Source organism: Sorex fumeus, unplaced genomic scaffold (genome assembly GCF_029834395.1).
Source record: "Sorex fumeus unplaced genomic scaffold, SorFum_2.1 ptg000035l, whole genome shotgun sequence".
Taxonomy (NCBI): Eukaryota; Metazoa; Chordata; class Mammalia; order Eulipotyphla; family Soricidae; genus Sorex; species Sorex fumeus.
In genome coordinates, this window is record NW_026606092.1 from 36,541,541 (window position 1) to 36,557,155 (window position 15,615).

At 35.2% G+C, this 15,615-nt stretch overlaps 1 protein-coding gene across 2 annotated transcripts in view; it reads left to right on the top strand.

Moving 5' to 3' along the window:
* The window catches only part of DPP10 (dipeptidyl peptidase like 10), a 671,828-nt gene that overhangs the window by 605,365 nt on the left and 50,848 nt on the right, over positions 1-15,615 (top strand). For both annotated transcript variants that reach the window (XM_056117572.1, XM_056117573.1), the window contains exons 11-15: positions 1,194-1,317; positions 9,922-9,960; positions 10,858-10,965; positions 12,403-12,494; positions 13,084-13,131. In XM_056117572.1, the coding sequence (XP_055973547.1) occupies positions 1,194-1,317; positions 9,922-9,960; positions 10,858-10,965; positions 12,403-12,494; positions 13,084-13,131 (411 nt within the window). The remainder of the gene's footprint in view (positions 1-1,193; positions 1,318-9,921; positions 9,961-10,857; positions 10,966-12,402; positions 12,495-13,083; positions 13,132-15,615) is intronic.

Below are 15,615 nucleotides of genomic sequence, written 5' to 3' on the forward strand. Positions count from 1 at the left end.
TAACTGAAGGTATCAGGAGGTGATTTGTGTCACAGGGTTTTCTTTCTGAAGTTCATTTTTCTCTGTTACATAGAAGTTGAGCATATTAGTTTTAAGTCACTGCTCAGAGATGCTAATTGTTAAGCTATTTTCAAAATACCTCATCTATTCAGAAACTAAGTAAATTTCATATCTATATATATATGCATTGTAAATTAAGTTTATATGTTGTACAGTGCTAATTGGGGATACTATAATATAAAACTTTCATACATATACACTATAAAAATATAAGCTAGAGAGAAAAATTATATAAACTTTCCTAGTCCACAATCTGTGGATATTTCAGACCTTCAAATTTGAAGTCTAACAATTACAAATTTTAGTGCCCCTTATCTCTTTAAGTTTGAATTTTAAAAATTATTTCAGCTATTTTTAAACTCAGTACTGTAATTAAATTACTACAAAGAAAAAAGTTAGGTTAACATTTATCCACAACTGACAAAGATTTGATCATATCACTAAGAGTGCTATAAACCAACTATTGATTGAAGACCAATAATATGGGGTTCATGCATACTCAATATTAACTATTAAAATTTGATGTGGTTGAATATTTTTTGGAAAAATAAACCAACATAATTTAGAAAAGTAATACTTTTTTTACTTAGGTTTAATCAGCAGGGGGCTGGAGTGATAGCACAGCGGGTAGGGCGTTCGCCTTACAAGCGGCCAACATGGCCGACCCGAGTTCGATTCCTCTGCCCCTCTCGGAGAGCCCGGCAAGCTACCGAGAGTATTCGATATGCCAGACACAGTAACAACAAAGTCTCCAATGGAGACGTTACTGGGCCCGCTCGAGCAAATCGACGATCAACGGGAGGGCCTTCTCTCACTCAATCAGCAGGGTTAAAAAAAATCACATATATTAAGTACCTTGATTTTTTTCCTTGATTTCTTTTCTTGTATATTGTTCATTTTCTAATTTGGTATCATTTTTTGTATTGTCATTTATGTGTATATATGTTTATGCACATTTGTTCTTGTATATGTTAATATTGGAAGCAGACATGTGTATGTAAGTGTGCATGAAATGGGTATCATAATATCTTTATAGTTTATGATTGCATATGGAATTTTAAAAGTACATTTCTTTGATTAGTATACGTGTTTTGTGTCACTAAGCATAAACTTCAATTTTGTTTCCACACTAGAGAATACTATATCACTATGGTCAAATGGGTGAGCAATACCAAGACGGTGGTGAGATGGTTAAACCGACCTCAGAACATCTCAGTCCTCACTGTCTGTGAGACCACAACAGGTGCTTGTAGTAGAGTGAGTATGACTCCTTACTTTATACCTAAAATTATAATTTATGCTATCTCTCAAAGAGAGATCAGCCAGCTTTAAACAAAGTTATAAGATAAAAGAAATTCCGTTGGGAATCTGTATTTTAATGTATAATCTATAATAATAATATAATAATAATAATAATAATAATCTATATAGCTTCCAAGATTTGAAGTGAGAAAAATGGTAAGTGGAAGAGAACAAACTAAACTTATGTTTAAAAATAGATTTTCGTGTACTATAAAGAATTATTCACTAGATTAATTTGCCAGTATGGGTCTTTATTTCTTTCTTTTTTTTTTTTTTGCTGGAGCGATAGCACAGCGGGTAGGTTGTTTGCCTTACAAGCGGCCAACATGGCCGACCCGAGTTCGATTCCTCCGCCCCTCTCGGAGAGCCCGGCAAGCTACCGAGAGTATTCGATATGCCAGACACAGTAACAACAAAGTCTCCAGTGGAGACGTTACTGGGCCCGCTCGAGCAAATCGACGATCAACGGGAGGGCCTTTAGGGGCTGGAGCGATAGCACAGCGGGTAGGGCGTTCGCCTTACAAGCGGCCAACATGGCCGACCCGAGTTCGATTCCTCCGCCCCTCTCGGAGAGCCCGGCAAGCTACCGAGAGTATTCGATATGCCAGACACAGTAACAACAAAGTCTCCAATGGAGACGTTACTGGGCCCGCTCGAGCAAATCGACGATCAATGGGAGGGCCTTTACTTTACTTTACTTACTTACTTATTCTAAAAGTTAACTAAATATTTTTTGAAAAATTTTTCTGGGTGGGGAGAGTAATATTAGAGCAGTTAGGGTGCTTGTCTTGCATGCAGCTGATCCATATTCTATCCCCTAGCACTCCTTATGGCCCCTGAGCCAACCGGGAGTGATCTATGATTGCAAAGCCAGGGGCACCATTGAGTGTGGCCCAGAAACCTAAATGAGTGAGTAAAATGAAAAACAAAAACAAACAGTTCTTGTGCTTTAAAAAGAAGTTTGTACTTTGATTTCTATAATTAGGTTTTATAAAGGTGGAGCGATAGGACAATGGGTAAGGTGTTTGCCTTGTACGCAGCCAACACGGCCGACCCGAGTTCGATTCCTCCGCCCCTCTCGGAGAGCCCGGCAAGCTACCGAGAGTATCTCGCCCGCACGGCAGAGCCTGGCAAGCTCCCCGTGACCTATTCGATATGCCAGACACAGTAACAACAAAGTCTCCAATGGAGACGTTACTGGGCCCGCTCAAGCAAATCGATGATCAACGGGAGGACAGTGCCAGTGACAGTGACAGGTTTTATAAATACTGAAATAAAATTTAAGTCTTGTTTAAGGTGTCTAATAGAGGAAATTCTGCAGTGATTTTTTTTTTGTTATATTGTGGCATTTGGTTAAACAATTTACAATTATTTAATAACAAATTTTTCCAACTTCTTTTTCTGTACATGACAAAATAAACATTGTCAAACTAGTGTGTCACTTACTGATATCTATAAAAATGCAATATTATATATTTGATAACCATTTCGATGTCAGGTAAGGGATGCATGCACAGATGCTGATACAAATTAGGTATACAATATGGATCAAACTGTGACCTCCTATTGGTGACACTTTCTAGACGGTCATGTAGTGTAAGATGCAAATACAACAGCCAGAGCAAACGCTGTAGAAGTTGGTCCTATAAAGAAAAAATGTCAGAAAGTTTCATATGAATCTCTTAAGTTTTTAACCCAAATTCTTATCTGTAATATGACACAGAAAAAATGGGGGAGCAACAAAGAGAACGTTTTTACATTTGCAGGCTGGGGAGATAGTACAGCATGTTGGACACTTGCCTTGCATGCAGCCAACCCAGGTCTGATCTCCAGCATCCCCATATGGTCCCCAAACACCACCAGGAGTGATTTCTGAGTGCAGAGCCAGAAATAACCCTTGGAAACCACCAGGTGTGGCTCAAAAAATAAACATTGCTTGAAAGGACTGAAGAGAAAATGAAACTGTAAGGCTGTCAGGGAATCAGAACCTGTTCAAAGTCAAATTTTAAAGCAAAATGTTTAAAAAGAGAAGAAGGAAAAGAACAAAGTCTTGATCATCCAAAGAGCAATGTCACGTAATCATATCGGAAATTATATACATGCATGACAATATTTTGAAAAAATGGGACATATTGAAAGAAATAGACAACAAGTAATACTAAGGTGATAATTAGAAGAATTAGCATGGTTAATCACTGTCGCTGTCCTCCCGTTGTTCATCGATTTTGCTCGAGCGGGCCCAGTAACATCTCCATTGTGACACTAGTTACTGTGTTTGGCATATAGAATACGCCACAGGTAGCTTGCCAGGCTTTGACGTGTGGGGAAGATGCTCTCGGTAGCTTCCCACGCTCTTTGAGAGGGGCAGAGGAATCCAACCGGGGTTGGCCCACGTCAGCCTGGGTTGGTCATGTGCAAGGCAAACGCCTTACCCATTGTGCTATCGCTCCAGCCCAACATGGTTAATAGTAATTGCTATATTACCTCAATTTTATGAACAAATTCAGTGCATTCTTAACAATATCCCAATGTCATTATACACCGAAATGAAATAAAATAGGAAATTTTATTTGGAACTTTTAAAGACTCCAAAGTGCAAAAACAATCCCAAGAAAATGAATAAAAACGAAAGCAATGCACTCCATTTCAAACTCTATAGTAAATAGGAAGTAATAAAAATAGTATTGCGTTGAAATAAAAGCAGTCACCCAGATCAGTGAAATATAGTTGAGTCCAGAAAAAAAAAACACCAATGCAGAAAACTAATTTTAAAATGCCTAAGATCATCCAATTGTATAACAAAGACTTTTCAATATACGATGTTAGGAAAATAGGCGATACTTGAAACTAGTGCATCGGTACCATACTCAAAATTAATTATAAATGAAGATCGGAAATTATCAAATATATAAGAAAAAATATAAGCAATATGTTCTTCTACATCAGAATTATAACTATCTTTGAACAGTCTGCTGTTAAAGTAAGACATAGTCAATTTAAAGTAAATAACTCAATATTGAACCTTTTACTTACAAACTGTAATTAATTATAAAAATATATAATTATTATGATTATAATTTATAATTCCATGAATTATGTTGAGAAAAACATAGGCTGAACCCATCACGACACTTTTAATGATTCAGTGTGACTAGCCAAAGCAAATGTACGAAATGGTAAAAATAGAACTTCATTAAAATTCATCAGTTGAGAAGCTTTTGCACTACAAAAGAAATGATGACCAATATAAAAGCACAAACCACAAACTGGTAGTAAATAATTGTCCACCATCAACGTGACAACGATCAATATTCAAGATATATACCGCATTTGTAAAATTTAACAAGATAAAACAATTAACCCCATTCAAAATTGGGAAGAAACTCCCTCAGGCAAACATACAGATGTCTAATAGACATATTAAAAATGCTGTACATAATTGATCAACAAGTAAATGGAATTATATTTATTTATTTATTGCTTTTTGGGCCACATCCGGTGATGCTTAGGGGTTACTCCTGGCTCTGCACTCAGGAATTACTCCAGTGGTGCTCAGGGGCCCATATGGGATATGGGGAATCAAAGCCGGGTCGGCCATGTGCAAGGCAAATGCCCTACTCGCTGTGCTATCACTACAGCCCCGCACATACAATTCTAAACAACAATGAGCTATCACCTTATAGAGTGGGTCTAACATATCAAAATACTGTTCACAATAGTCAAAATCTGGAAAAAACCCGAGCGCCCGAGAACAGATGACTGGTTAAAGAAACTTTGGTGCATCTACACAATGGAGTACTATGTAGTTGTTAGAAAAGATGAAGTCATGAAATTTACATACAAGTGGTACAACATGGAAAGTATCATGTTAAGCGAAATGAGCCAGAAAGAGAGGGATAGACATAGAAAGATTGCATTCATCTGGGGAACATAAAGTAACAAAATGGGAAACTAACACCCAAGAATAGCTGAGATAAGTACCAGGAAGTTCACTCCATGGCTTGGAGGCCAGCCGCACATGCTAGGAGAAAGGCAGCTCAGATAGAGAAGGGAGCACCAAGTAAAGGGCGTTGGGAGGATCTTCCCAGGATGGGTGAAGCATGCTGAAAGTAGACTAGGAGAAGCATGCTGAAAGTAGACTACAGACTGAACATGATTGCCACTCAAAGCCTCTTTTGCCCACCACAGCACCTAAAAGGAGAGAGAGAACAAAAGGAAATGCCCTGCCAGAGGTGGGGTGGGATGGGGGGAATGGGAAGGAGGGATACTGGGATCATTGGTGGTGGAGAATGGGCACTGGTGGAGGGAGGGGTACTCGATCATTGTATAACTGAAACCCAAGCACAAACATTTTTAAGTCTACAACTGTTCCTCACGGTGTTTTACTAATAAAAAATTTAAAAAAAAGAAAGAAATGAACAGTGCTGGTGTGAATGTGGGAAAATGGGATTCTCATCTACTGCTGGGGAAATGTCACTTAATTCAACCTTTTCGAAGATAATATGGACACTTCTCGAAAAACTAAGACTCTAGCCTCCATATGACCCAATAGTTCTACTTTTGGGCATGTACCCTACAGACCTAAGTACTCTACTCTGAAGAGATACCTGTGCTTTCATATTCATTTTAGGCACATCCAAAAACAAAAAGCCAAACTAGAGAGTGACCCAAGTGTATAAGAACAGATGGCTGTATAAAGAAGCTGTTGTAAATATACACAATTGAATTCTACTCAGGGAAGGAAGGAAGGAAGGAAGGAAGGAAGGAAGGAAGGAAGGAAGGAAGGAAGGAAGGGGAGGGGAGGGGAGGGGAGGGGAGGGGAGGGGAGGGAGGGAAGGGAGGGAAGAGAGTGAAGGAGGGAGGGAAGAAAGGAAGGAAGGAAGAAAAAGGAAGGAAGGGAAGAAGGAAGAAAAGGAGGGAGGAAGGGAGGGAGGGACAGACAGCTTTATGTTAAAAGTGTCATGGATTCCAACAGGTATATGAATAGTTGTTTATGATCTCTTATTGTTAAGGTAATATGAATCATAACAAAAATGGATGTTCCTCACTCCTGTGAGAATGATTAGACTTGTGCTAGACAGAAGGCAAGTATTGGAGATGTGAAGTAAAGGAAACTTTGTATACATCTGATAAAAGTGTAAGGTGTTAAAAACAGCATAAAAAGCAATTATGAAGATTCCTAAAAATATCAAGAAGAAAATTCCACAAATTTCAGTTTTCTCTCATCTGAGTATTTACCTGAAAACCACATGAACACTCATTTGAGGAGATAGATACAAAATCATAATCATTGTAGCATTATCTACAATAGTTAAGAGATCAGAACAATCCAGGTAACTATTGACAAGTGACTGGATAAAGATCATGTGACATATATGTATATAGAGCACATATATATGAACATATATAATGATATCAGTATATATAGTCACAAAATGAAAAGCTTCTATTTATTAAAAATTATTACATCTTAACTTTTGGAACATTATAGGTGTGTCTTAAAGTTATACTTTCTGAGTAAGACACATTGATAAAGACAGATGTATGTTTTCATTCATGTTTTACACAAGAATAAAATGAATGAACCAAGTAAAACAAAGTCAAATATTTAAGTTTTATGACTAATTGTTATCAAGGCAAAAGAGGCAATGAGGAAAGATAAATTTGGTAAAAGGGGTAAGGTAAATTGAAGGAAATAATTGACTTTTACTTATAAAATTTGACATAATAAATTCTGATGTTTATTTTTAATGTGACATGCCTGAATTGTATACATTTTTATAATGCAATATCACATCAATGAAATATTTGGTGTGAATCTAATATATGTGCAGTAAATTATTTTCAAAGTAGAAAACAATGCTTTCTTTTAGTTGCTAGATATAGAGGTAATAGTTATGCATGGAATGGAGTACTATTAAGATATAATACACAATGGAGGGGTTGAAGCGATAGCACAGTGGGTAGGGTTTTCGCCTTGCACACAGCCACTCTTGGTTTGATTCCCAGCATCCCATATAGTCCCCCGAGCACCACTTGAAGTGATTCCTGAGTGCATTGACAGATGTGACCCAATAAGCAAAAAAAAAAAAAAAAAAAAAAGAAGATTTTTTTTCTTTCTTTCACTTTAATTTTCTTCCTACCCCCCCTTTTTTTCTACAACATTATAAGAAGTGGAAGGTGTTAGGGTAATTGGAATAAGTAGAAAATAAAGACAAATACCTGATGATTGCACTTATCTCTGGTACTTATAAAAGAAAGGGAATAGATAATGTCCAAAGAGAGAAAGTTTCTAGATTCTGAGAGTAGAAATTAAATAGCAGTAGGGATAGTGGAATGAAAGGGTCTTAAGGTATTAAAATAGTGAAGGAATATTGTTATTTTTGGTGTGAATATTCTGTGGTTATATTGTACCCTTAAATATATGAACATTTATAATCTTGTACACTATATAACTTCTAAAATTAATAATTATTTAAAAACTAATATGTGGACAGATTTTAGTAGAATGATTGTCATTTTATGTGATGGAAGCCTGTTTGAAGTAGGAGGATGGATTGTGGCATTAATTTAAGTGTTTCACTTACGTTTTTGAAATGTGCATTTAAGTATAATTAAATTGTATACTTCAATATTTTTAAAACATATTTTTGTTTGATATCTAAAAGAGAACCTAAAGGACAGATATTTCTCTCTGACTGGATGATGAGCATAGATCTGGAAACAAGATGCAGAAGACTTGGCCATTTATTTATTTGATTTGAATGATGCTCTTTATTTATCATTCTATTATTAGAAAAATTATCTCAACTTTTCTTATGCCTGACTAGATTAAAGACTAATTAGGATATCACCATTTATTTGCTAAACTGTTCTTCCTGCATGGTTCATTATTCATCTTATTATAAAGTTATTCTAAACTTACTATAAACATATTCTACTTATAGAAATGTATCTTGGAGATGGAGCAATAGGAACAATGGTACAGCGGTTGGGTATTTGCCTTGCACGCAGCCGACCCGGGTTTGATTCACAGCATCCCATGTGGTTCCCTGAGCACCGCAAGGAGTAATTCCTGAATGCAGAGCCAGGAGTAATCCTTGGGCATCGCTGGGTGTGACCTAAAATGCAAAAAAAAGAAAAAGCTATCAGTATAAAAAAAAGTTTATTTAAAGTTAGAAATTATCTATGGGAATCCATTCATATTACTGATCTGACACATCAATTTTATTTTATATCTATTCTACTTATGACATAAAATGAACTAACTTTCTGCCCTAGCTGAAATATAAGACAATTGTATATAAAAATCTTATGAATTCTAATAAGACTTAGTAATACTAATGAGCATTGCCACTGAGTTGTATTTTGGGGGGGGTTTAGAGATATCAAAGCAGATTACTGCTGAGGTGTGAATAGAAAACTCAAGGAATGATTTAATTATATGTTTCTCTATTATTTGCTTGTAAAGACACATCTATCAAAAGTATAATGAAATGGGAAAGTGGGCACTAATTTTATATATAATAAAATTTTGCTAGAAAAACTAGTAGCACTGTCCTCCCATTGATCATAGATTTGCTTAAGCAAGCAACAGTAACAACTCCATTGTGAGATTTGTTGTTATTGTTTTTTGGCATATCGAATATGTCACGGGTAGCTTGTCAGGCTTTGCTGTGCGGACTGGATACACTTGGTTGCTTGCCGGGCTCTCCCAGAGGGGCAGAAGAATTGAACTCGGGTCCGCTGCATGCAAGGCAAATGCCCTACCCTCTGTGCAATGGCTCCAGCCCAGAAAATCTGGTAAAATATAAATATAGAAACTATAAATGTTAACTATTTGAGACTAGTACAGCTGCAAATAGGAAAAACAATATGTTGCACCTCTTCACCTGAAATTATTCTATATTTCAGAAATCTTTAAGATTTCATGTCATGTCATAAGCAATATTACTAAATTTTATTTTATGTATATGTAACATGAGAATAGAGTGATTTAATTTCACCTTTTGAAATATGATTTTGGTTCCTATTTTTTGTAAGATAGTTTTAATGGATCATAAAAATTTGTCATTTCAAATGTTTAATTGTATTTCCCTAAGGGGGAAAAATTACTATGAAAAAGAATGGATTGAACATGGGGAGACTGTCCACCTTTTAATTTCACTCCTGGATACTTGCCCAGTTCTTTGGAAGTTCTTAATAATTTTGTTTCCTGATGATGCCTAGAGGTGAAAAGAGACAGTGTCTAGTCGTTCATAACAGTTCGGATGAGGTAATCAAAGTGAGTTGGAAAATGATCTATCTCTGGTGACACACTAATAAGAATTCTAAGAGATTTCACCAAAGAAGACTTTCTATTTAAAGAATCTTTTTGATCCCAATCCCCTAATTATTTATTCTGTTAAAATTAGTAATGACAATGGATGGGATCCCTCATGGTATTTCATAAATTGAAGAGAAAATAATGTCAGAAGTATAACAGGGTAAAAAGAAATTAAATTGATGCATGCTCTTGTCGGTCGTTAGTTGTTTCAAAGAGTTTTTGTTTCATTACAGAAATACGAGATGACATCAGATACATGGCTCTCAAAGCAGGTATAGTATAGTTTTATAATATCATATTTTTTCTATTGTGCCAACCTTATTTGGGTGTTTGAAATGTGGTAAATTTCACTCAAAAACGTTTTAGAAATATTTCTTTGAACATTTGCTGTATTTAGGTTAAGTTTAATTACTTATGATTTGAGCTATTAATCACATCATTCTTAAATAGGGATCTCTTTTTTTTTGTAAGACAAAAACTAAAGAACTAAAGAATAGCTATTAGGATAGATAAATATGTGTTTGTGCTTATACATAAACACACACATATATAATAGATGTCATTGTGTTAGTAAAGGTGCATATAAATGAAAGGAAAAAAATTGAGACCTATCAAAACTAGAAAGTATCAACATTGTTCAAATTGTTAAGAAAATTGATCATACCTCCGTATATGTTGGCTATATGTAGCGGGGATGTTGTTGCTTGGTAGTAAAGCACATGTGTGTGTGTGAGGTACTATGTGTGAGGTTCTGTGTTTTATCTCTGGTAAAGCAAAAAAAAAAAGATTCTGTGGAGATTATTTAGATAAAGTTCTTTGTAGTAGTTGAAAATTGTTGATTAACAAATATTGGGTTAAGCTGTTGTTCATATTTTCTTTATCACAAAAAATAAGTTGCCAAACATAATAATTTCTGTGTAATTATGTGTCATTCCTTAAAATATTTAAAAGCATCTTAGTCTATTCTAGTATTCCAATCATTCCAATCCAGTATACAAGAAATGTCTCTATCCCACCACACACACACACACACACACACAAACACTGCCTCAATTTACCTTTGAAAGTATTGTCAGAGACTTTAAAAAAAAATTTGGCTTTATTCAAAACTTTTCCCTAATTTATTTCCTGTGCCATTTTGAATTGTCCTTTGTACTTCTCTATTTTAGAATGAAGAACCTGTATTTTCTAGAGATGGCAGCAAATTCTTTATGACTGTTCCAGTTAAGCAAGGGGGACGTGGAGAATTTCACCACATAGCTATGTTCTTTGTCCAGGTAAGTGTTGAATTCCTTCTCCGATTTGACTTTGTTTCCGTATTTGAATAAAAATAAGTATCTCCATAATTTTATGGCATTTGGGAACTACACTTAGTCCAGTCAAAGATCTAACTTGGGGATATTTTAGAGTATAACTCCCCCATCACTCAGAGCCATGTCTTTAAGCTGCATGTTCCTCAATATCATTAACTGAGCTACACAGGGTGCTGTGAATGAAAGGACATGGGGCACAGGATTATTTTAAAGTACCTAAATCCTACTTCGAATAACCTGAGTAAAGTTGATATATGTCTACTAAGTAATTTTTGACTGCTTTTTACAAGTAATATTTTCAAGAAGTTACTAAAGTGAGAAACACTTGAGGTAAAAAGATTGTGTGTCACCTGTGTTTTCTCTTGAGACTGTCCTCTATTTCTCTCCTCTCACATCTTTTTAGCAAGTTTAATTCAATAAAATTACTCTGCTTCACTAAAAATAGTTCAACAAAATCACTGTCCCTGTCACTGTCCTCCCTTTATTCATCGATTTGCTCGAGCGGGCCCAGTAACGTCTCCATTGTGACAATTGTTACTATGTTTGGCATATCAAATACGTCATGGGTAGCTTGCCAGGCTTTGCCGTGCAGGTGAGATACTCTCGGTAGCTATACGACAAAGTGTCATAAATAAACAAATCATGATATATTCACAAGAGAGAGTTTAAAGGTTTATAAATACAGAATGGACTGGAGCAATAGCACAGTGGGTAGGGCATTTGCCTTGTATGAAGCTGACCTGGGTTCGACTCCTTCATCCCTCTCAGAGAGCTCGGCAAGCTACCAAGAGTATCCCACCTGCATGGCAGAGCCTGGCAAGCTCCCTGTAGTGTATCTGATATGCCAAAAACAGTAACAGGTCTCACAATGGAGACATTACTGGTGCCCACTCGAGTAAATTGATGAACAATGGGAGGACAGTGCTACAGTGCTACATAAATTCAAAATAATAATTTTTTAATGTCTTACTAAATCTATGTCTACAACTTTATTTTAGCCACACCATTATGTTCTAATATATTTTAAAATCTGTTTATTTATTTTTATGGCCCTAAGATTTGCAAAGTTATTTATGATTGAGTATCAGATTTCATGTCCAACAACAATCCCATCACCAGTGTCAGCTTACTTCCACTAATGTCCCCAATTTTCCTCCCCCAATCCACTTCCTCTTCCCATCTCTATAGCACTCAAATGTCTAGCATACAGCCCCTATCAAGATGATGAGCGGTAAACCCACAGAGATATTGCTGAAAGTTTACCTATTGCATTAGAATAATAGTACCATCTGCGTCCGTATTTAACAAAAGAAACTGAATGTTATCTAGAATTAAACATGACACAGGCAGATAAGAGTTTCTGCTTAAACATAAAATCAGTATTTTCTATTTTTTTTTCAGAGTAAAAGTGAGCAAATTACTGTGCGGCACCTAACATCAGGAAATTGGGAAGTGATAAAGATTTTGGCATATGATGAAACTACTCAAAAAATGTGAGTGTTTTTGGTATTCTAGGCAGGTTTCTCAGATGCAATATTTTATTGCCAGCATTGCATTTTTCGCATTTTTCTTACCGTGTTCTAGTCAAAATAGCCTGGTCACATAAACAGTAACCTTTAATGATTGTTCCTATACTCAATTCTGATAAATCTAGCCACCCTGTCTAGGTCTCTGTCTCTGTCTGTGTCTCTGTCTCTCTCTACCCCATCTCTCTTTCTGTCTTCTCTCTTTTCTTTCTCCTCTTCTTTTTCCCTCTCCCTCACTATCTGTCTCCTCTCTCTCTCCCTCTCCCTCTGTCTCTCTGCCTCTCCCTCCCTTCTACCCTATCTCTTCTCTCTCTCTCTCTCTCTCTGTCTCTCTCTCTCACCCCTACCCCCCACACACATGCATAGAGAGATCAAGGAAAAGTGAAATGACAGTATCCCCCTCAAAACAAAAATGTTTGTTCTTCAAGTACACTCAAGCCCTTTTGTTTAATCAAAGAACCGCTTGTCTATTCATTGTGAGTTTGAAGATTCAAGTGAACACTCTGTGTGACAAAAATTGATCTTGTCTAATGTTTGTGTTTTCTTTACTGGGCAGTTATTTTCTGAGCACTGAATCTTCTTCCAGAGGGAGACAGCTATACAGGTAGGCGGTGTGCAATATTGAGTTCTTAATGGTACATTGGTGGACTAGAAAACAGTAAGTTTTCAAACTTCTTTTGCACTTTTAACATAGCTATGCAAGAGCAGGAATAACCTTGCACTTATTACACTGTTCCTTGATTCTGGGCCCTGTGTGAGTCTCAAGGAATGGAACTGAACAAAAATCACTTTGTTGTTTTCAATTTTTCTTCTCTTTTCTTATTCTCATTTTCCTTAGCCCTATTCCCCTCCCTGTTTTGGCTTGCCTCTCAGCAAACCATCTCAGCAGTGTTTACAAATTTTTCTAGTAACCCCTTTTTAAAAAAAAATATTCTATGCCTCATTTTGAATTTTAAGTCCATCAATATTGTGCACAGAGTAATTCCTGAACAGAATAAAAGTGTCGCAAACACTTAACAGAGTAAGTATTTTCCTCCCAGTGCTTATAAAATTCATTAAAATTGTTACTGAAATTGCAACTACTAAATAAAGAATAGATGGAGAATATTTTCATTTTTCCCATTATTTTGTTAAATGGAAATATGTACATGAAAGGGTCCAAAGGGCACACCTTTTTAGTATTTAAATGTCTCCTCACTCAGAAAGCTTTTACCAGGAACTCACTGAATGACTTTTATTTTTGCCTGGCTAGCAGCTTATTAATTCTAGACTTTATATACACTTTCTAATTTCCATTTCACAGATCCATTTTTAAAGTGTCAAAACTGCCATGGCATATTCTCAGTGGAAATTCATCATGTTTGAAGAAGTGTCACCACTGATTCTTACCAAGTAGCCTAGATTTTCCTTTGAGAGTAAAATTGCAAGTTTAAAGTAACCTAATTCCTTTTAATTCACTCATTCACTATTATCCATGCATAGACTGCTTAATTTAAAACAAACCTCTCTTTTTGATAATCTGTATCCGATTTATACCATTTTGTCCTTTTTTGTTTTTAGATTCTGGGATCTATGTTCTCAATTCTAATGGATTCTAAAGGAAGAACAATTAGTTATTTAAAGAAACTGAGTTTAATTTTTGTTTAGAAGTCTTGGTTGAAGTTTTGACCAAAACTTTCTTTCAAGGGATCTGAAGTTTATCTTTCTAAAAACATAGGCCATGATCAATATTTTCAGTCATTATATATATATTTTAGAAATATGAACATATTTTATCACTGATTTATCCCACTCATTTTATGAAAGCCTTGAAGAAAAATGATGATTCACAAAGATTTAAATTTAGCCACATTTATCCAATGGATTGCCAAAGTTTGTCTTCCCTTTTGTACCTTAAAATGTGATTTGAATTACAATGACTTCTTAGATTTGTGTGCTTGTCTTATTTCTCCAGTGACCAAGGCAGAAGAGTCAATATATCTATGGCCTGTAGCACTGTAACAGACTATGTTATAAAGAAAATGTAGTGCCAATAAATTTACCTTTAATAGCTCATCAAATGCCAGTTAGCTTGACTGTAAGATAATATTAGTATTTAACCAAGAAAATTCAATTGACATCTTGTTCAGCCATTAATAAAAATTATTGGTTGAATTAATGATGCGGTTACATATCCAGGTAAAATCAGAGTTGTGAACAGATTTGGTAGTATAATTTGACTCAAAATTTATATTTCTTTAACAATTTAATCTCTATATATGTAATGAGATTCAGGAATTAATCTCTAGAGAACCTAGATTTAAAAAGAAGAGTTGTTTGTTGTTTGTTTTTAATTCTAGTATATCATTAAATAGCTCTATGGAATTCTTAGTTTCTCTGTGATGGTCACACAACATTGTAAATATAGTTAATAGCATTGAAATAGATAAATAGAAGTAGTCAAAATGGGAAATGCTATTTAAAGGTCACAATTTAAAATGATAAGAACTAGGTATGATTATTTTAAAATTGTCTTAAAACTGAACTTTGGGTAAAATTGATTATTTCAGTAAAGTGGATAATTTTATATTACTATTCTTGACTTGTAAAGGAAAAAATGATTATTTATGTCCCAAAATATTTCATATGTGAAATTATGAATTTTCCCATTTAGGATAACATTTATTCTCAATAATGTGGGGTATTTTTTGATGTTGCTATCTTACCTGTTGCTATCGCCATGACTGTAACAAATCAAATTCAGCACGATTATGATTCATTTACAAATGTACAACCAAATGGTATACATCCCATAATGAAAATGGAACTATATATCCAATTAATTTTTCAAAATATCATCAGTAGATTTTTCATATATCAGCTAAGATTATACAGAATTAATCCTTATCTTAAAAACAAACAATCCTTATACTAAATTAAATCTTGAGTGAATAGCTCAATCTTTAAACACTATTATTTGCCAAGTAAAGAGTATTGTTTTTTTTTCTTAGCTAGCTTACTGATATTTCAAAGCACATATATCTATGCATGTCACTGTCACTGTCCACCCGTTGTTATCGATTTGCTTGAGTGAGCCCAGTAACATTGT